The sequence below is a fragment of the Schistocerca serialis genome, chromosome 6 (genome assembly GCF_023864345.2).
Source record: "Schistocerca serialis cubense isolate TAMUIC-IGC-003099 chromosome 6, iqSchSeri2.2, whole genome shotgun sequence".
In the NCBI taxonomy this organism is placed as follows: Eukaryota; Metazoa; Arthropoda; class Insecta; order Orthoptera; family Acrididae; genus Schistocerca; species Schistocerca serialis.
The window spans coordinates 520,397,218-520,421,185 of NC_064643.1; the positions used below are offsets into that span (position 1 = coordinate 520,397,218).

Sequence of the window (23,968 nt, forward strand, 5' to 3'; positions counted from 1 at the left end):
GGTCAACTATTCTTTTAAGCTTGAGACATATTTCCTTTACATGCTCCTGCACTAAGCTAAGAGTTTGAAGTTCGTCACTAGATGTGACACTACTGCTTCATTATCTGTTTCACTGAATATATAAATCTTTCTTCTTTTTTTTAGTTGCCTTTTTTACCTTGGTAATCATTGTTGCTACTGCTGCCTCATGGTTACTGATACATGTTTCAATGTGGAAGTCTTCAAAAAGGTCATGTTTATTTGTTGCCATTTGCTCCAGTATAGTATTCCAATATGGTTAGGAGCAATTATAAAATAAATTTCTACAGAACAGAGACTATACCTTGATTTGTAAGATAAGATTACATTATTTCATAATGTCAGTGGCCGTGTCGAGGTGGATACACTGGTTCCCACCAGATCACCAAAGTTAAGCACCATTGGGCGTAGCCAATAGTGATGGGTGACCATCCAGGCACACCACATATTATTGACAATTTTGCTTTCAGATAGAGGGTATGGGAGGGGTGGTGGCATAAAGTTCCTGATCACCAGTCTTTGCACCCATGTTCTGGGTTAAATTCCAAACCTCTCCGCAGTGCCTCCTGAAGTGAGGGCATGCGACAGTGTTGATGGTGATCTGTCCTTTGGATGGGGATCTTAAGCTCAGTGTGTCCCATGGTGCTTTTTAAGAGGAGTAGCCAATGTTCTGCCATCGAGTTGGACCCTCTACTTTCTCATATCTCCAGTAAGAACACAACATTTCACTTCTCTTCACTATACTACACTGTGCTACACTACACACAAACACCTTTACAATCATCTACAATTTAACAGACACACACACACACACACACACACACACACACACACACACACCTCTGTCATACTTCACAAAGGGAAGGTGTATGTGGCTGCAGAGGATAGGAAAAACATTTCTAAGTAGGCAACTGAATTTCTAATTTCATAATGTATTGGTTTAAGGATGTACGACAACTGGGTCATTGCACAATTCCATAAAAATCAAGTGAAATATCTTCTTATATGAATAGTTTCAGTACTTAAAATGTTTAGGAAATTTGTCATAAAGTAGCATTTTCATTTAAATGCTGTCTATGATGCTTGTAACAGAATAAAATTAATATGAAAGCAGAAGATGATATTAAACATGGAATGTGTGTCTGTTTGCTATTAATACCTTTGGAAACTGTTAAAGTAAGTTGCTACTTTTGTTGTTGTATGTTCACTGTTGCTAAATATGGGTAATTTGTTCATACAGTACATGACAGAAGGCATCTTGCTCCGGGAAATGATGGCTGATCCTCTCCTGAGAAATTATTGTGTTATAATGCTGGATGAAGTTCATGAGAGAACACTCTTCACTGATATTGTCATGGGACTACTTAAAAAGATTTTGAGAGTAAGTATGTATCAAGTGATAAAAATGACATAAAACTGTAATGCAGATACATGTATCATAATTGGAAGCAATTAGAGATTAGGGGAGGGTTTTCTCACATGTCAGTGCATTGCAAATGCTTGTCATGAAGTAGTGCACATGAAAATAAATCTTTCATAGCTGTAGCATAAATTCTGGAATCACAGAGGTTAAATATGACATCTGATTTGTTTGGCTACATCAACAAACCTGAAGTTCTTTTCGTTCCTAGAGATCAAATGATATCATTTTGAAGGAAAGAATAAAGATGAACCATTTTCATGGTTTCATAGAAAAGAAACATTCACTAAAAAACATAAAAGGAGTAAAGTTCAGGTGCCACCAGTATAAAGAAACACTCAATTGAAATTTTGTAGTGTTTTCTTGTTGTATGTGTGGTCTTTTATAAAACCATGTAGTTGATTATAACTGAAAGCTGTACATTTTAAGGCGACCTTCCACAAGTAGGCCATAACAGGTACTGATAAAATGGCTTGACACACATGTTATTTTTACGGGAAAGTAGCATCAAATTCTGGCTACTCTACCGTAGCTTCTGCTAGCTTTTGTTTGCCTCAGTGCTTGCTTCCTCTTTATGAACTTACACAGAACATCCCCTCTCATTACCAACTGACATATTTCCATCAACCCAACTGAATCTTTCTCTTCCATCCCTTGCTCTGCTGAAGTCAACATAAGACTGTCTTTGGATTGTGAAACTGAGTATCTTTCCAACATCGTCAGCCAGTATCACAATTCAGCTTCCAACATAATTAATTAGAAGGCAGTATATTCATAATCCCATTACTTGAGTTGGCAATATTCTTTGAAATATGCAACCACCCAATGTCCAATGTCTACTGCAGAAACTATTTAAGCAGTTGCTAACAAAACAGAAGCACTGAAACCAGCTGAGCAGTAGACTTTACACCAACCAACCCATCACCCATGTTGTTGTTGTGGTCTTTAACCCGAAGACTGATTTGATTCTGCGTTCAACGTTGCTCTATCCTGTGCAAGCCTCTTCATCTACAGATAAATACTGCAGTTCACATCAGTTTGAACCTGTGCATATTCATCTCTTGGTCTCTCTCTACAATTTTTACCCTGTTCTCTTCCCACCAGTAATAAACTGATGATTCCTTGATGGCTCAGAATGCTCAATATCAACCAGTCCCGTCTTTTGCTCAAATTATGTTACAAATCTGTTTTCTCTTCAATTCTGTTTAGCATTTCCTCATTAGTCATGTAATCTACCCATCTAATCTCTAGCATTCTTTTGTAGCACCACATTTCAAAATATTTGCTGCCCTCTGTCACTAAAAGGCTCCAAATTGTAGCCTGTAACATGGCAGTGTGTAATGAAACTATGTCGGAGAATGAGAAACAGCTTTCTGTAATTGCATTTTGAATTCGAAGAGTTCATCCTCACATAGAGCACTATCTCCTTCAGCATAACAATGCCAGACCACACACAAGTGCTGTGACTTCTGCAACAGTTCAATGCCTTGGGTTCACTGTCATCGATCATCCTCCTTACAGTCCTGACTTGGCCTTCTCCAATTTTCATCTGTTTCCAAAACCTAAAGAACACCTTTAAGGACTCATTTTGATAGTGATGAAACAGAGCAAACAGAGATGAGGTTGTCGCTCCGCCCCAGACATTCTCTAGTGAAAGTATCTACAAACTGGTCTCTCATTGGGAGAAATGTGTTAATCACCAGAGTGACTATGTTGAGATGAGAAGTAAATATGTACTTGTAAATTATAGATTGCAGCAATCAGTTGTCCTTTTTAAATTTTATTACGTAGATCTAGATTTTGGCTAGAAGCTAGCCATTCTCAATGCACTATTATTTTCGCCCAATACATGTAAGTCCCTGTTAATCGGGCTTCACCCACAGCAGTATTCAGTGAACTGTGGGTGAAGCAGCCCAATCAACAGGGACTTACATGCATTGAGCAAAAATAAAAGTGCATTGAGAATTTCTAGCTTCTAGCTGAAATCTAGATCTGCATAATAAAAATTTAAAAAGGACAACTGACTGCTGCAATCTATAATTTACAAGTCAATATAACAGTCGCTGAGTGCAACCAATTTCCGAATGGAAGGTAATATGATGAAGTAAATACGTATACATGACAAGTAAGGATGTAGAATGTTAATAATGTTTGTTTTATTCAAGAAGCGTTAAGAGTTTTCACATAAAAAATTCAGAGGCATTACTATCAGCATGCCCTCATACATCCTCCTTTCAAGACACTCTCCATTCCATTCAATTGCTCTTTCAAATCCTTTGCTGTCTCTGCAGATTTATAGTGTCATTGGCAAACCTCAAAGCCTGTATTTCTTCTTCTCCAAATTTTTCTTTGGTTTTCTTTCCTGCTTGCTCAGCATACTCATAGACTAACATCGCGGACAGTCTACAATCTTTTCTCACCCCTTTCTCAACTGCAGCTTCCCTTTCATACATATATAGTTAAAATACGGCTTCCTGACCGTTGACCTTCTTGTGCGAACGCACATGCTATGCCCGAACTTGTACGGGACTTGGTAGATTAATCTGCCATGATTAATGAGAATGATGGGCAAACATCTATTAGGCGCACTACGAATGTAGTGGTGTGGACATGTTGGGAATGTGGGTCTCACAGGCAGCGTGCAAGGGATAAGTCCCTGCAGGCGCACTATCCTCTGTGCCCTCGGTGGCTCAGATGGATAGAGTGTCTGCCATGTAAGCAGGAGATCCCGGGCTCAAGTCCCGATCGGGGCACACATTTTCAACATGTCCACAATGAAGTATATCAATGCCTGTTTGCAGCTAGGGTGTCCATTTAATTAACATTTCATTCTAGCAAAGATGCAAGGTCATCAACGGTAACTGTTCTTTCAGGAACAGATACTACCGTCATATATAATTGTCAAAAGCTTTCTGTAAGTCTACAAATTATATAAACATAGGTTTGGTTTTCTTTAACCTGTCTTCTAAGGTATATCATAGGATCAGTATGCCTCATGTATTCATATTTTTCTCTAGAACCCAAAATGATCTTCCCTGAGGTCAGCTTCTTCCCCATTCTTATGTAAATAATTCATGTCAGTATTTTGCAGTCATGACTTATGAAACTGGTAGTTCTGTAATATTCACATTTATCAGCACCTGCTTCCTTTGGAATTGAAATTATTACATTCTATGGAGGTATGATGGTATTTTGCCTGTCTTATACATCTTACTCAGCAAGTGGGATAGTTTGGTCATTGCTGGCTCTCCCAAGGATCTCAATGGTGCTGAGACAATGTTGTCTACTCCAGGGACCTTTTTTCAACTGATGTCTTTCAGTGCTCTGTCAAATTATCCTCACAGTGTCATACCTCCCATCGCATCTACTTCCTCTTCCTTTTCAATAATATCGTCTTCAAGTCTATGTCTCTTGTACAGCCCCTGTATGTATTCATTCCACCGTTCATCTTTGCCTTCTTTGCTTAGCTCTAGTTCCCATCTGGGCTCTTGATATTCATCCAGCTGCATATGCTATCTTGAAAGGTCACTTTAACTTTTAGAAGCTGAGGATGAAATAGATATACTATGCCTGTCTGAGCATCACATTGTTACTGATATGTAAGTGGATATAAGCTCTCTGCACATGTAATTAGAGAAAATATGGAGAAAGGAGGAGTTGCCATATATGCCAAAAGTTATCATTGTGCAAAAAGTATAGAAACAAAAAAGTTTTGTGTAGAGAAACATATAGAAGCATGTGCCTGTGAGCTTAAATTAAATAAAGGCGCATTTATAATTGTAACTGTATATAGGTCCCCATCGGGAAATTTTCATCTATTTTTGAAAAATTTGGACTCCTTGTTGTGCTATCTGTCAGACAGGGGGAAGCAAATTATTATTTGTGGGGACTTCAATGTAGATTCTCTGAAAGAGGGTAATAGGGAAAATGACCTTGAAATATTACTCAGTTCTTTCAATTTGACACCCGTTATTGATTTTCCTACTCGGGTGGTAAAGGATAGCAGTTCACTGATAGATAACTTCTTTATAGACAAAGATAAGTTTAACCAGATAAATGCTCAGCCTGTTGAGAATGGTCTTTCTGATCATGGTGCGCAGCTAGTTACAATATATGACATAGCTCCATTCAACAGTACTAAACAGTCCTCCAAAGTAGTACGTTCAGTCAACGATTTAACAATTGCAAATTTCAGGGAAAGCCTACAGTAGTTAGACTGGGATGAGGTGTACCGTGAACCTGATGCCAATTTAAAATATAATTTGAAAACTGCTTCCCCAAGAAAATAGTTAAATATACTCGTAAGAAACCATATAACAAACCATGGCTTACTAAGGGTATAAAAACATCTTGTAACCGGAAAAGGGAAATGTATCTGACAGCAAGAAAGAGTAGTGACCCAGAAACTATCAAACATTATAAAAACTACTGTGCTATATTAAGAAAAGTTATTAAAAAATCCAGAAGTATGTGTATCATATCCGAAATCAGCAACTCTGATAATAAAATTAAAACAATTTGGAATATTATTAAAAGAGGAACAGGTCAACCAAGAGCACAGGAAGACAGTATTACCATCAAATTTTTTTTTACGAACAAAAAGTCAGAAGGTGAAAATATTGTTAATAATCATTTTCTAAATGTTGTGGATATAGTAGGATCCAGGTGTTCATTAGAAGATGCTAGGCTGTTAATGGAAGAGGCCATACCTATGCAATTTGATACAATTGAAATCTCGCTCACTTCTCCCTCTGAAATTAGGAAAATAATAAACTTGCTTAAAAGCAAAAACTCACATGGAATTGATGGCATTTCCAGCAAAATACTAAAAGCTTGTTCTCAACAGATAAATAAGATTCTCATCCACCTGTGTAATAGCTCTCTGGAACAGGGCATTTTTCCTGATAGACTGAAATATGCTATTGTTATACCTTTGTATACAAAAGGGGATAGATCTGATGTCAACAATTACCATCCAATCTCCCTTCTAACAGCTTTATCCAAAATTTTTGAGAAAGTAATGTATTCAAGAGTAGCTTCACATATCTGTAAAAATGAAGTACTAACAAAATGTCAGTTTGGTTTCCACAAAGGTTTTTCAACAGAAAATGCCATATATGCTTTCACCAATCAAATTTTGAATGATCTGAATAACCGAACACCACCGATTTGGGATTTTTTGTGATCTCTTAAAGGCTTTTGATTGTGTAAATCATGAAATTCTGCTAGACAGGCTCAAGTATTGTGGCATGAGTGGGACAGTGCACAAATGGTTTAATTCGTACCTAACTGGAAGAGTGCAGAAAGTTGAAATAAGCAGTTCTCATAATATGCAAAGATCAGCACATTCCTCAAACTGGGGAACTATCAAGAATGGGGTTCCACAAGAGTCGGTCTTGGGTCCTTTGTTGTTCTTAATATATATTAATGACTTGCCATTCTATATTCATAAAGAGGCAAAGTTAGTTCTCTTTGCTGATGATACAAGTATAGTAATCACACCTGACAAACAAGAATGAACTGATGAAATTGTCAATAATATCTTTCAGAAAATTACTTAGTGTTTCCTTGTAAATGGACTCTCACTGAATTTTGATAAGACACAGTACATACAGTAAATGGTATGACACCATTAATAAATATAGACCTTAATCAGAAGCATATAGCTAAGGTAGAATATTCAAATTTTTTAGGGGTGTCCATTGATGAGAGATTAAATTGAAAGAAACACATTGATGATCTGCTGAAACGTTTGAGTTCAGGTACTTATGCAATAAGGGTCATTGCAAATTTTGGTGATGAACATCTTAGTAAATTAGCTTACTACGCCTATTTTCACTCATTGCTTTCATATGGCATCATATTTTGGGGTAATTCATCACTGAGGAATAAAGTATTTATTGCACAAAAGCGTGTAATCAGAATAATAGCTGGAGTCCACCCAAGATCATCCTGCAGACATTTATTTAAGGATCTAGGGATATTCACAGTAGCTTCTCAGTATATATACTCTCTTATGAAATTTCTTATTAACAGCCAACCCAATTCAAAAGTAATAGCAGTGTGCATAACTACAATTCTAGGAGAAAGGATGATCTTCACTATTCAAGATTAAATCTAACTGTGGCACAGAAAGGGGTGAATTATACTGCCACTAAAGTCGTTGGTCGCTTACCAAATAGTATCAAAAGTCTGACAGATAACCAACAAGTATTTAAGAAGAAATTAAAAGAATTTCTGAATGAGAACTCCTTCTACTCCATAGAGGAATTTTTAGATATAAATTAAGAAAAAAAGAAAAAAAAAACAAACAAAAATTATAAAAAAATTAAAAAAAAAAAACAAAAAATAAAAAAAGTTGTTATATTAACTTAATTATGTTGTTAAATTAACTTAATTATGTCATGTATTGGAAAATTTGACTCGTTCCACATCATTACGAAACATCATATTCATGATCCATGGAACTACTATTAATCTAATCTAATCTAATCTATGGGTGGTATCTTTCTCCTAGCTATACATGCTTCTGTAGATTTACATGTACTAGCCATTTCTGCTTAGCCATTTCGTACTTTCTGTCAGTCTCGTTTTTCAGACACCTGTATTCAATTTCACTTCCTTCATTTGTTGTATCTTTTCTTCTTTCACAAATTAAATTTAATATCACCTATAATATACAAGGATTTTTACTATAGCTTGCCTTTTTATCTATTTGATCTTCTGTTGCCTTCACAGTTTTATCTCACAAAGCTACCTATTCATCAGCTACTGTTATTCCTGTCCCCTGTTTCAGTCAGTCATTGAGTAATACTGCCTATGAAACTCTCAACAGCCTCTGATTCTTTGAACTTATCCAGGCCCCTCACCTTACATTACTGCCTTTTTGCAATTTCTTCAGTTTTAATCCATAGTTCATAACCAATAAATTATGGTCAGAGCCCACATCTTCTCCTGGAAATGTCTTAAAGTTTAAAATCTGATTCCGAAATCTGTCTTGCCATTTTATACCTGCTTGTAAACAAAATGTCACTTTCAAAATCCAGTCTTCTTGTCTTGTGGCAAAATAAAATGAATTTATAACAGTTCGTAAACAAACACAACGATCCAAACATTATTTACAATAACTAGTCATTTCCAACATTTTGAAACTTCTTTCTTTACAGAAATTCACTGAATCTATAAATTTCCTCAGATTTTATGTCAAACTGACATTTCAGAGAGCAACATAAATTAAGTGATCATAATTGGTGGGTCTCAAGCCATTGAAGGTATGGAGAAAGGAAAGGTGCCAGGAAATGATATATTTCAATAGAAATGAATTACAGGTAGTTAATTATTTGCATATTCTGTGACTGTTAGTTGCAACCTTTTGGTATGAAATCGAATGAGTCTCTCTCTCTCTCTCTCTCTCTCTCTCTCTCTCACACCCACACACACACACACACACACACACACACACACACACACACACACACACACACACACGAAGTTGCCAAGCAGTTGTGGTTTCAGTTTATGTTTGATGGAAATGCTAGTATCTGTTAAATTCTCGACATCTCTGAGTAGGTGATCAGTGATTTTTACAGATGAATACCTCATTTTTTTCTGTGCCACACTAAGCCCGAGTGATGGACAATTGCAAGTCATTTTTCCATTTAGTATTATATTTACAAACATTGTTGTTGTTTTCAAACTGTGATTGATTGTTGATATCAAACATCATAAGGTAGTATATGTACAGTGAAAACTAATAAATTTGAGACAATTTCTAGGCTGTATCTGCCTGTAGGGGACAAATTATTCAATACTCCCAGTAGATGCCTGTAAAAATAAAAGTAACCCACTACCTAACTTTCAAAACTAATAGTTCCTTCTGTGTGAAGGAGAGAGGGACAGGTTGGGGAGGATTAAAAAGCAAGGGCTGGTCACTCAGACCCCAAGAATAGAGCACATCACCTGTAGTGAGGATGGGGGTAGAGAAATATATTATGAGGGTGCTGTCAGTATACCCATATTTTTAAAGGGCTGCCTACAAGAGCCTCTAGAGCGGACAGCACATATTATCCTTACTATGTGCTTCTGTGCACCAAGTACCTTTTCTCTCAACAATGAGTTCCCCCAGAATATGATGCCGTAAGATGATAGTGATTGAAAATAAGAAAAATAAGTAAACTTTTTTGGCTTTTTTAGCTCCAACGTCTGAAATTATCCACAGTGCGAAAGTAGCAAAACATAGACATTCAAGAAGGTTTGTAATATGTGACTTCCAGTTCAGAATATTCTGTTTCTTTTACTGATTTCTCTCCATATATTATTCCTAATGGTCCTTGTGCAGTACTGAATCTCATGTACTGTGTTTTATCTATGACAGCATGGTGAAAAGTAATTTTTCTGAATTTATTGTGTGAAATCTCTTAAAGATATTTAAATAAAACACACTTTATTAACCTTCTGCATCTTTTTTCTTCATGTCTGTATCTTTATTTCTCAACATAGTCGCCCTGGCAATGAACACATTTCTCCCTAGAGACCAGTTTGTTGATATCATCACTGCAGGATGTTTGATTTTGTTGACAGAGCAACAACGTCACCATTACTTATACCACTATCAAAGTGAAGCCCTCAAAAGTGTTCCTTATATTTTGGAAACAGATGAAAATCAGATGGGACCAAGTTGAGACTGTGGGGAGGATGATGATCGATGATAGTGAACTCAAGGCGTCGGATTGTTGCGGATATTACAGCACTCTTGTATGGTCTGCCATTCTCATGCTGAAAGGATAGGGTCCTCCATGTGTGGATGAACTCTTCAAATTTGTGCTTTCAGTTTTTGGAGGATCTCTCACACATTAACATAGTTACATTACACACTGCCATATTACGTGGTACAGTTTGAAGCCCACTACTGGCAGAGGGTTGCAACATGCATGGGAAAGTTGACCAAGTAATATGCATGACATGTAGTACATCAACCGATATTGAGAACAGAATAAAAATTCAGAGGCATTACTTTCCAGCATGCCCTTGTAAATTCAATAACAGTCAGTTTTCAAAGAATCAGATATTAATTTTCAGAAAAAAATTATTTACATATTAAAATGTTGAAGTTACAGAATTAGACATGGTTATAATACTTGCAAAGAGGATTATTTATGATGGAAGATAATTTATATATAATAAGAACAAGAGTGTAACTAATATCAATCCTGGCAGTACAGCTTTAGTGATTATTTCCGACTCTAAAGTTGCTGTTTCATTCTGTACACTCCTTGAGCATCTTCATGCAACACTCTACATTCTTTTAGTTAGATAGAATGAAAACCAGGTACCAGCCTGATAATGTTTCTGTGGGAAAACACTGTGAACTGTACAAATAAAGGTTTTTGGAAGTCACAGGAAATCCCAGTGGCAATATTTTGTCATTTAAATATTGCCTAACCTGATTTGTGAACTGAAAAATAGCATGTCCTTTTGAGAGAGCCATTGGATATCCAAACTGAGACTCAGTCTTTTGTTTTGAGAGAGGTATCTTGCATACATAACTTTTTCCAGTAACTTCGAGAAGAAAGTAAGTAGTGCGACTGAGCTATAAACATGATATTTGCATTTTCAGTCTGTCTTGAAATTTCTCCTGTAACGGTGATGGGTTGCATGTGTGGCTGAATACATTGCATATGTGTGAAGAACAGTATGTTAATACCTTATTTGAGATTCTGCCAACTATGTGAGAGTTTTTGGAATTGAAGTAATTAATTACATTTGCAATTTCTTTAACAGAGTATAGAATAACTGTAATTTTATGGCATGTATGTGGCATTCCTTCTTGCATATAGTCTATTGCTTTATTCCTTGAACTGCTCAGAGCGGTCTTCTGAGTTACTTCAAGGAAGCAGTTGTTGTTGTGGTCTTCAGTCCTGAGACTGGTTTGATGCAGCTCTCCATGCTACTCTATCCTGTGCAAGCTTCTTCACCTCCCTGTACCTACTGCAGCCTACATCCTTCTAAATCTGCTTGGTGTATTCATCTCTTGGTCTCCCTCTATGATTTTTACCCTCCACGCTGCCCTCCAGTACTAAATTGGTGATCCCTTGATGCCTCAGAACATGTCCTACCAATCGATGCCTTCTTCTAGTCAAGTTGTGCCACAAACTCCTCTTCTCCCCAATTCTATTCAATACCTCCTCATTAGTTATGTGATCTACCCATCTAATCTTCAGCATTCTTCTGTAGCACCACATTTCGAAAGCTTCTATTCTCTTCTTGTCCAAACTATTTATCGTCCATGTTCCACTTCCATACATGGCTACACTCCATACAAATACTTTCAGAAACGACTTCCTGACACTATACTCGATGTTAACAAATTTCTCTTCTTCAGAAACACTTTCCTTGCCATTGCCCGTCTACATTTTATATCCTCTCTACTTCGACCATCATCAGTTATTTTGCTCCCCAAATAGAAAAACTCCTTTACTACTTTAAGTGTCTCTTTTCCTAATCTAATTCCCTCAGCATTACCCGAATTAATTCGACTACATTCCATTATCCTCGTTTTGCTTTTGTTGATGTTCATCTTATACCCTCCTTTCAAGTCAATGTCCATTCCGTTCAACTGCTCTTCCAAGTCCTTTGCTGTCTCTGACAGAATTACACTGTCATTGGGGAACCTCAAAGTTTTTATTTCTTCTCCATGGATTTTAATGCCTACTCCGAACTTTTCTTTTGTTTCCTTTACTGCTTGCTCAATATACAGATTGAATAACATCGGGGAGAGGCTACAACCCTGTCTCACTCCCGTCCCAACCACTGCTTCTCTTTCGTGCCCCTCGACTCTTATAACTGCTATCTGGTTTCTGTACAAATTGTAAATAGCCTTTCGCTCCCTGTAATTTACCCCTGCCACCTTTAGAATTTGAAAGAGAGTATTCCAGTCAACATTGTCAAAAGCTTTTTCTAAGTCTACAAATGCTAGAAACATAGGTTTGCCTTTCCTTAATCTTTCTTCTAAGATAAGTCGTAGGGTCAGTATTGCCTCCCGTGTTCCAACATTTCTATGGAATCCAAACTGATCTTCCCCGAGGTCAGCTGCTACCAGTTTTTCCATTCGTCTGTAAAGAATTCGCGTTAGTATGTTGCAGCTGTGATTTATTAAACTGATAGTTCGGTAATTTTCACATCTGTCAACACCTGCTTTCTTTGGGATTGGAATTATTGTATTCTTCTTGAAGTCTGAGGGAGTTTCGCCAATCTCATACAACTTGCTCACCAGATGGTAGAGTTTTGTCAGGACTGGCTCTCCAAAGGCTATCAGTAGTTCTAATGGAATGTTGTCTACTCCTGGGGCCTTGTTTTGACTTACGTCTTTCAGTGCTCTGTCAAACTCTTCACGCAGTATCATATCTCCCATTTCATCTTCATCTACATGCTCTTCCATTTCCATAATATTGTCCTCAAGAACATCGCCCCTGTATAGACCCTCTATATACTCCTTCCACCTTTCGGCTTTCCCTTCTTTCCATCTGAGCTCTTGATATTCATGCAAGTGGTTCTCTTTTCTCCAAAGGTCTCTTTAATTTTCCAGTAGGCAGTATCCATCTTACCCCTCGTGACATAAGCCTCTACATCCTTACATTTGTCCACTAGCCACCCCTGCTTAGCCATTTTGCATTTCCTGTCGATCTCATTTTTGAGAAGTTTGTATTCCTTTTTGCCTGCTTCATTTACTGCATTTTTGTATTTTCTCCTTTGATCAATTAAATTCAGTATCTCTTCTGTTACCCCAGGATTTCTAGTAGCCCTCATCTTTTTACCTACTTGATCCTTTGCTGCTTTCACTATTTCATCCCTCAAAGCTACCCATTCTTCTTCTACTGTATTTCTTTCCCCCATTCCTGTCAATTGTTCCCGTATGCTCTCCCTGAAACTCTGTACAACCTCTGGTTCTTTCAGTTTATCCAGGTCCCATCTCCTTAAATTCCCACCTTTTTGCAGTTTCTTCAGTTTTAATCTACAGGTCATAATCAGTAGATTGTGGGCAGAGTCCACATCTGCCCCTGGAAATGTCTTACAATTTAAAATCTGGTTCCTAAATCTCTGTCTTACCATTATATAATCTATCTGAAACCTTCTAGTATCTCCAGGGTTCTTCTATGTATACAACCTTCTTTCATGATTCTTGAACCAAGTGTTAGCTATGATTAATTTATGCTCTGTGCAAAATTCTACCAGGCGGCTTCCTCTTTCATTTCTTAGCCCTAATCCATATTCACCTACTACGTTTCCTTCTCTTCCTTTTCCTACACTCGAATTCCAGTCACCCATGACTATTAAATTTTCGTCTCCCTTCACTACCTCAATAATTTTTTTTTATCTCATCATACATTTCATTAATTTCTTCATCATCTGCAGGGCTAGTTGGCATATAAACCTGTACTACTGCAGTAGGCGTGGGCTTCGTGTCTATCTTGGCCACAATAATGCGTTCACTATGCTATTTGTGGTAGCTTACCCGCACTCCTATTTTTTTTATTCATTATTAAACCTACTCCTGCGTTACCTCTATTTGATTTTGTATTTATAACCCTGTATTCACCTGACCAAAAGTCTTGTTCCTCCTGCCACCAAACTTCACTAATTCCCACTATATCTAACTTTAACCTATCCATTTCCCTTTTTAAATTTTCTAACCTACCTGCCTGATTAAGGGATCTAACATTCCACACTCCGATCTGTAGAATGCCAGTTTTCTTTCTCCTGATAACGATGTCCTCTTGAGTAGTCCCCGCCCGGAGATCTGAATGGGGGACTATTTTACCTCCGGAATATTTTACCCAAGAGGACGCCATCATCATTTGACCATACAGTAAAGCTGCATGCTAAGGAGGACGCCATCATCATTTGACCATACAGTAAAGCTGCATGCCCTCGGGAAAAAGTACGGCTGTAGTTTCCCCTTGCTTTCAGCCGTTCGCAGTACCAGCACAGCAAGGCCGTTTTGGTTAGTGTTACAAGGCGAGATCAGCCAATCTTCCAGACCGTTGTCCCTGCAACTACTGAAAAGACTGCTGCTCCTCTTCAGGAACCACATGTTTGTCTGGCCTCTCAACAGATACCCCTCCATTGTGGTTGCACCTATGGTACGGCTATCTGTATCGTTGAGGCACGCAAGCCTCCCCACCAATGGCAAGGTCCTTGGTTCATGGGTGGGGGAGGAAGCAGTTATTAAATACATTGGCTACCTGACTGCTGGAAGGAAAATTGTACAAACAAAAATTCCCTTATTATTTACATAATGCAGAGGAAGACATTTCCCCAAAATCAGTACAAAGCTGTGATTTTTCTGCTTCATAACAGATAAGACATGAAAAAGTATAGCTGTAACACAATGATGTGCAAAATATTCACTAAAATCATTTCCAGAATACACAGAAAAGAATTAGATTTTAATCAATCAAAGGAAGATAGAGATATTAGAAATACATATAGAACAAAGGGCCTTTTTTATGTAATTAGTAAAATTATGGAATGGAATAGTGAGTGTTAATTACCACCTTGCCTAGGATACATAGCTTTTGGGAGCATTTTTTGTTCAGTTTCAATAAACTCTATACCAACAGCCCTTGAAAAACAAGACATTGATGGAACCCATCTTAATATACTGAAGAATAAATACAGGGGGTGGATAAAAATATGGAAACACCAAAAACAAAACATTACCAGGCCTAATATGATACAGGAAATGCATTGGCATTCAAAACAGCTTCCAGTCCTCTTGGTCTGGATAACTGCAGGTCCTGTATGGTTCCAAGGGAGATCTAACACCATTCTTTTTGCAAAATAGTGACAAGTTCAGGTAATTATGATGGAGATGGATAGCAATTATGCACCCTCCTCTCCAAAGTAGACCATGAAGGCCCACTAATATTGAGATCTGGTGATTGTGGTGGCTTGGAGGGATGCAACAATTAATCCTTGTGCTCACAAAACCACTTCTGGACAATGTGAGCTGTTTGAACAGGGGCTCTGTTTTCTTGGACCACATCTCCAATGGGGAAGAAACATTGTACCATGGGATGAACCTGATCAGCTAAAATGGTCACATAATTCTTTGCTGTAATGCCCATGGAATACCGCAATTTGCTGCTTTATTTTCTTCCATTGCTCCATAATCTAAGTTTTATTGTTTTGGCACCACATTTTCCTTTTACTGACAGTTTCATCACTGATGAGTGGGTTTGTAATTCCAGCTCAACCTGCAATTCCCTGCTCATAGCGCTCCCTTCATGTTGTTTTGATGCTGACAGGGTTTACGAGTGTAACATTCAGTTCTGCAGTGATTTTTGTAGCTGTCCTCTTATTTTTCTCAGAATCCTCTTCAGTGTCTGTCTGTCATGATCACCCAACACACACTGCGTTGTGACTTATTGCACGATTTTTTCCACTTTCTGTGTACACAATATAAATCTTTGATATGGTGCCTCTTGTAACACCAAAGACTTTGGTTCCCTTGGTAATGGGAGTACCCACCACACAGGCACCAACAATTTTTCCACATTTGAATTCACTCAGCTGCACATTAACGCACTCACAGCTAAACAGAACACTGCTCTAATCATGACTGACAGTTGCAACATATTGATGATATTGCACAGGTGCAATTTGTAGTTGAATACACCAGCGCAACCTGCAGACTTGGCTAGCATGTGTATTTGTGTTCAAGCATGCATTTATTGCAATGTTTCCATGTTTTTTTCCAACCACTGTGCATACAGTACTACAATTTCCAGTATTTATCAGAACATTGAGAAACTCAGAAATAGAAGAGAAATCGGACAGATAGAGGAGTAAAAATGGCTTAGAGTGCATTTGGTAAATCAATAAAACTGGATTCCCAACGAATTTGAAAGAGAAAGCATACAACAAATTTGTTATACCAGTTTTTACTTATGGCAGTGAGACATGGATATGAAAATCATTCAAAAATTCAATAAACACTGGAGAGATGCACCTGGAGAATTACTGGAAGAGGCACGAAAGTAGATAACTTGTTTAAGGAATGTGCTAGAGTGTAACAAGTGATTATGACTGACTGTAATTAAAATAAAATAGAGGTGGGCAGGCCGGAGAGTTAGGAAAATTGATGGTAGGTTGACCAAAGAAGTATGCTGGTGGATTCCCAGAGAAAATATCTAAATGACAACATAATATAAGGTGGGTAGATAACTTTTGAAAACATTCAGGAGCAACCAGCATGAGCATAGCAGAAAACTGTAATTTATGGAAAAGTCTGAAGGATGCTTTCATCCAGCAGTGCCTGACGATGATGGTGATGATAATGATGATGGTGATGGTGGTGATGACAACTGCTTAACCATCACTGATGTTAGATTATTTATGTTCTGTTAACTAGAGTCAGTCTGTTTAAAATTGGGTTAATTTAACATCTAACTTTGCAGGAGTGCATAAGAGACACTAAAGGCAGCATTGCTCAGGATTACTATTCACCCCACAACTTCGTTTTGCTAGTACCTACAACTATTTTCCAAATTCCACAAAAACTTTCCTGTACACCTTGTTGGACTTCCTGAGAAGAGGGATGTAGTGGAGAGTGACTTCGACACACTGGAATTGATTTCAGAATAACTTAATTATTTAATACATAGGCTCAGGATCATATCCTATTCTAACTCAATATTTCATCGAAGTTGTCAGAAAGCTCCACAACAGTGAATTCGCTTCTGCAGTATAAAAGACTTCCAGCTGGCTTACAAATGTTTTATTATAATTTTGTTTAAAAAACTTTTAAGTTATATGTTTTCATCCATCAAAATTTTGCCACAAGACTATTTTGATTATTACAGAAAAGGAAGAATCTTAAGCTGATTGTCACTTCAGCTACAGTTGATGCTGAACATCTTAAGAACTTTTTTAGCCATTCACCCAGTAATAAGGATACTGCAGTTATTATGAGTGTTCATGGAAGGTTGTATCCAGTCAGTGTCTATTATCTAAAAGGTGAGAGAATATTTATTTATTATGTTAAGTTATAGGAGTTACATGTTCTTCACAAATAAAGTATTAGGTCAGGTAGTCAGAACACTTAGTGATATGTCACACTGGCACAACTTTTTGTTTTAAACTACAAATTGATTATCATTCAGATAAACTTGATAAAACATACAGAACTGGTTACATTACCAACAAAGCAAAAATTATTGAGAAACCGTCTTCATAAAGCCCTCAAAAAGGTGTTACCTGTATATCTTTATTTATTTATTTTTAACTGAACCAGTAAATGAATTTTAGTACATTGCTTGCACATATGATATAGAGCAAATCAGGTTGTAACACAATTAATTTATAATAACAATAGTTATAAATGGTAGTACTATTAATGGTACTACTACTCAATCAAAGTAAATAATAATATAAAGTGACTATGTATTAAATTATTTAATTAACAATTTTTGGTAGGTCACCTTTACTTATTATCATGCTCAGAAGCACAGTAGAAGCACTGCTGAAGGAAGAATTGTCCCAACTTTATTTTAAATGTGTTTAATGCCAGTATACATTTTAAGTAAGAATAGTATGGTTATTTTACATAACTCCAGTATCACATACTCCTCTTTTGCATGAAGTTGTATGTATTGTGTTTGGTGCATGTTAAGCTTCTGCCTAGTCTCGTAAGATTGTAACTCATAGTTACGTGTGAAGATGTTTTCTTTCCTAAGATGCTCTCTTTTGTACAGATTAGTGTTTCATACATATCTACAAACAAGGCAGAGACAGTATTTTACTGGTGTTTAAAAAGGAATGTATAGGAATCCCTGTATTTATCTCTTTGTGTGTATTTTTTTGTATTTTAATTTTTTGTGTTGTTGTTTTAAAAGTGTGGAATTCCTCCAAAAAGTGATTCCGTACATCATTAGCGACTGGATACTGCCATAGCACATTGTCACCACTGACAAGTAGTTTGTGTTCTGACTTAGAATTGTAACAGCATACAAAAGTGTATTCAGTCTTTTATTTAGAATGTTAACATGCATCTCCCACTTAAAAATGTTTACCTAAAAATGTCATATTACTCGCTTTTTTCCTTTAGTGGTGAAAACAGAGTTTGCAGGATTGAGATTTTGGATGGTATGAAAGTTAACTGCCACAGTTTTTTCAGAATTTATGATGAGCCTGTTTGTTCTGAACCAGCGTGCTAAACTTTGGATTACTGATGTTGCTGTTTCCTGCAGATTTTCCTTACTATGTGATCTGATTAGTGTTGTGACTCGCTGATCTTTCAGAGTGCTGCCGCGCAGTTACGCGCATCCTCTACATGCGGCGCTGTCTGCCAGCTATGCAGCAGCCACGCCACCTAAGCGGCCAGCCAGCCAGCGGCTGTTAGACTTGGACTGTTACCGTGTACACATGTCTTACTTTGTCTACTTGATCTATGACTTACATGTATTGTGTCGTCTCTGAAATATATGTGTTCAACTTGACATTATAACAATTGGCGATGAGGTAGTGATTTTTGTTTTCCATCGTTGACCCATATGTTTCCATGGCTACTTTAGAGCAACTATTGCAAGGTCTCATAGAACAGCAAACGCTTCTCACAAATGCGATTCGTGATTTCGTCATGGCATCCAATGCGAGGCGTCTCTCGTCATTGTCTATACCTCCTTTTCCTCCTTACGACGAGACGGCGGAAGACTGGTCTGATTACGAAAAACGTCTTCGACAGCACTTCTTGGCTTTTCTTGTCGCGAACGAACAAACATGTAAGTCTCTGTTCCTTTCATGGATTTCACCTCAGATGTATCGGTTGTTGTCGAAAGTGGCTCCTTTGAAAGATCCTGTGTCTTTGTCCTTTGCTGAAATGTGCTCACTTCTGTCCGTCTATTTTCAAAAGCCAAGGCATGTGGTAGCCTCTCGTGTTGCCTTTTGTCGTTGTTAAAAACAACTAAATCAATCCTATTGCACTTTGGCTGCTGAACTTCACGGCCTCAGTCGAATGTGTCAATTTGTTACTGACGTTCGGGTCATTCCACATCAAATCACCCAATAAAAAATAAATTTTACACCCACCTCCTTAGATTTTCATGAAATTTGGCTCAGATGGTTCTAATACCATCCTGACAACACCTGCAAAATTTTTTTGCTGTATCTCTTATAGTTTTTTTTTAAATAAATTTTTTAAGTTTTTATGTTTTGCGTTTTCCGAACCTTCCGAAATGCTAAATTTAATTTGTATTCAAAACTTTAAAATTGCTTATCTTAAAAACTCTTCTAGATAAGATCATGAATTTTTGCAGCAAGTTTATTTATTATACATATTTGAAGATAAAAATGATACTATTAAAATATATTAATATTTTCTATGAAAAAAATATATATATGTATTTTTTTTCTTTTCTTTTTTTTAACGGATATTTTGTTTTATAAGAATTGCAATATCTAGAGTCTCAGACCTGATAGAATGCTCAAATTTGTTTTAATTTACTCTTAAACATATAGGCTACTTGATAAAACAAAAATAATGATGGCTTTTTAACATGTTTATTAATTATAGTAGATTACATTAGAATTATGTACAAAGATATTGTACTTACGACACTTATGTATAACCCAACTGATTGCTTGAAACATTGAATTTTTTGAGTAATTTTGTCTTTTTAATAAACATTAATGCTGATTCAACTTGTTTTTCCACTTCATCCAAGAGCTTTCAGTTCTTTTGATACAGTCTTTATTGAAGTAATACATTCTTCCAGTGCCGCTTGATTGAGGTGCGTCTACTACACAGACTATGTGCTCCAAAGGCACTATGCAAGAATCTTCTCTTTCAGGCCAATAAAATGATGCAGCTGGTCCTGAAGGATGTAGGAATAGAATTTCTGCATCTTCTTCATCATTGAATATTGTTTTTACCAGTCCAAAGTACCAGTTACCATCATAATTTACAGCCACATAGCTATTTATGAATGGTTCAACACAAACCCAATCAGAAGATGAATGGAAAGAAAAGAGTAAGGAGGGATTTACACTATCTGTAGTCCTTCTAATTTCAAGGTTGTTTGTTGCAAGTGGTTTGAAGTTATGAAAACTTGTTGTTCCAGGAATGGTTCAGGTTGCTGAAAAATGGTGTTCTAGTTTTAACCGTAGCAAATCAGCTTCTTTTTTGTCAATAAAGTGAAAATGAACACACATCGATTACTGTCATTATTTGCTCTTTGTCTGAAAGCTGTAGACCAGCTTTCCTTAAAATTCTTTTAATAGTTTCTCCTAGGCCATCACAAATTGACTTCCCATGACTTGTTGCAAAAAAAGTGTTGGGCCTTCAAATTAAAGTCTCTCAAGTGTTCAGTCAAATTTTTAAAACTGTTTCTATTTTTGTATTGCCCAGCACAACCATCTGTAAAGTAGTGAACTGAGTCAATGTCAGTATGATGCGATGACAGACACTTTGTAATTTCTTTTTGTACAAAGTTAACAAAACCAGTATCACATTATTGGTCATCACTAATAAAACATTGGTTGGAAACAAAAACATTGTTTTCCTCATTTCTTAGAAAAACTCCAACTGGGTGTAGAGTACAGCCACCTCTATTCCAGTGGTAACTTTGGATCTCATTTTGTATAACGAAGGAATAATTTTCACTGAAACCCATCACAATAATTGCTGTTTTGGGTGGTGGGTCTTCTTTCAATCTTTTAAAGGCTGCTGATTGGGATTTTGCTATAAATGAGTGCGGGGTGAGCTTTTCCAATGACCTAACCAATAAAGAAATGTAGTCTTCAACACTGATAGACTGTTTGATCATTTCTGCCCTTTCTGTGTTAACCCACTGACTGATTACAATTTCTTCTTCTAAATCATAATCTTCACTTAGTTTTTCAGATAAGTACTCAGTTAGTGCAGTATTTGCAGTACAGCTGTCACAATGACGTAGCATGCAGTTTTGGTTTTCTGTGTTGCACACAAGCATCTTAATTAGGTCTTTATAAGATTCTTCAATTTTCACAGCATCCAGTAATAGTTTAACATTCTGGTGGATACTGCATACACATACAGTGTGTGTGCCTGCAGCACCAGCAAGGATACACCATTTAGGTTTGAAGAAACAAAATTTTGAAAATCCTACTTCTACCTCAGGATTCTCCCATTAGAAAGAATAATAGAGTTCTCTCAAGTTACACAAAATGAGTCTTTTTTGCATGTACACATTTTTTTGAACACTTACTTTGTCTTTTGTTCCAGGTAGCACTCTGGAACTTTCATCCTTTTCATAAAAATCTGTTACAAGTCTTACTGTATTTTCAGAAAGAGTTTTACCTTTTTTTGGACCAGGAGTTTCCAAAATACCTTTTTCAGATTTTAGCTTTCTAGCTTGTCACACCATGTACTCACTTACATTAAATTCTTTCATCACTTTATTTTGACTCCAAGAATCTGGAGCCAAGGTCAGAATCTGGATTTTTCTAGACCTCTCAACAGATGAAATCTTCTCTTTCGTAAGAGAAATCATTACATCAAAATCCTTTAATTCAACCATGACTTCATCATCTGTTTCACTTTCATTGACTTCAACTCTTTATTTTTCCTCACAAAAGTTACGGCATGTTGAGCAAAACTTTTGTCCAGGTTTTATGCTAATATTTTTTGTCAGTAATTGTTTAGAAAGATCCAATCCTACACTTCTCAACGATTTTTTGATGGGCTTTTTGCGTTTTTTTAGTGGGTCTACACGTGTTGTTTGATACTTTTCAAAAACATTTAAAAAGTAGTAGCTGTGGTATGAACATATATTCTTAAATTCACACATATTAATTCCAGATCGTAAGTGGATCAAATCTTTTTCTTCCTCGCTCAATTCGGATACCGGCTGTAACTGTTTTGAAGGTGTGTAGGTTGTTTGGAAACAGTCAGATTTTTTAAATAACCCTACGCTACAGGTTTTAATATCTGACATACTGATTTCACTTTTGGTCTGATTACTGTTCTGGTTACTTTTATAGGATATTGGAAAAGAATCTCTGTAAACTAAGTAACAGTACTTACTGAAAGTTCGAATAAACTTAATAAAATACTATCCAAGCACTATTTAACACTGTAATAATTTTTTACTTCAAAACACAGGAGTTACAAAACAAAATCCAAGCGTACATTGTTACTCGAAGAAGACAAAAACTTATTTTCGGTGTATAAGTCACTTGGTACTTTTTATTTTTAAAATATAATTAATATTATTTTAAAAATTAGATAACTGTTAAACAGGTTAAAAAGCCAACATAATTTTTCTTTTATGTAATAGCCTATACAATTAAGAGTATTTTAAAACAAATTTGAGCTTTCTATCAGGTCTGAGACTCTAGATATTGCAGTTTTTGTAAAACTAAACATCCGTTAGCTAAAAAAAAACTTGTAAATTTTTATTCATTTGGAGGGTTTTAATATATCTTTATGGTATTTTTTTTTTAACATTTAGATATAATACACAAACTTATTCCAAAATTTCATACTGATATCTTGAGTATTCTTTAATATACAAATTTTTTTAGTTGTGAGGACACGTTTCAGTTACGATTTCCGACTGCTGAAACAACGCCAAATCTAAAAACTTTAAAAATTTATAAAAAAAAACTATAAGAGATAGAGCAAAAAAATTTTACAAGTGCTTTCAGGATGATAAAAGAAGTAATTGTACCAAGTTTCATCAAAATCTGACATGGTTGGTGTCAAGGCCTGGGTGACTTGACATGGAATGACCCGTTCACAAAGAATCCTATGCCGATTCCATGGTACAGGATGCTATTATACGGTCGGCGCCCGACGAAGAAGTTAGGCAACATGCCTTTCAGTTGGCAAATCCGACTCTAGATGAAGTCCTATCCATCGTGCAGTCTTTTGAAATTTCTCGTGCTGCTGGAGCGCAAATAGAGGCGTGGGGTGACGTCGGGGAAATACAACCTCTGTGCGCTGTTGACGACACGTGTGGCATGGCCCCACCGGCCGACGTGGCCGCAGTGCGCTCCCGAGCGCAGCCTCGGCCTAACCGTAAACAAACCTCTAAGAAACTGCAGCAAAACCCCCGGCAACTTCCTTCGTGTCCGTAGTGTTTTACGAAACATTCACGGGAGGATTGTCCCCAACGTTGGACCGTGTGTCACAACTGCAAAATGAAGGGTCATCCGTTTGCAAATCCGACCGCATACATGATGTTCATGAACATGACGCTGATTCTGATTCCGTGTTGTCTGTCAATTGTACTTCTTCCCTTTCAGGGAAGTTACTCCTCATGGTCCAAATACTTGGTCGAGATGTTCGCATGCAGTGGATACTGGTTCTGCCGCCACTGTCATCAATTCTCAGATGTATCTTCAGTTGGGTTCTCCTACCCTATCACCTGTGACTAGGCAATTACAGACGTACAATAAACAGAAGATTTCTCTCTTGGGACAATTTGATGCTGAGGTATCTTACAAATCCGTCGTTCGCACTGTTCCCATATTTGTGGTTGACCATAGTAA

The 23,968-nt window shown here is 36.9% G+C and overlaps 1 protein-coding gene across 1 annotated transcript in view; it reads left to right on the forward strand.

The window, feature by feature from the left end:
• LOC126485085 (probable ATP-dependent RNA helicase DHX35) overlaps window positions 1-23,968 on the forward strand; it is a 217,747-nt gene that overhangs the window by 148,605 nt on the left and 45,174 nt on the right. Inside the window, exons 6-7 of the mRNA XM_050108692.1 lie at window positions 1,259-1,399; window positions 17,302-17,455. Coding sequence (XP_049964649.1) covers window positions 1,259-1,399; window positions 17,302-17,455 — 295 coding nt within the window. The remainder of the gene's footprint in view (window positions 1-1,258; window positions 1,400-17,301; window positions 17,456-23,968) is intronic.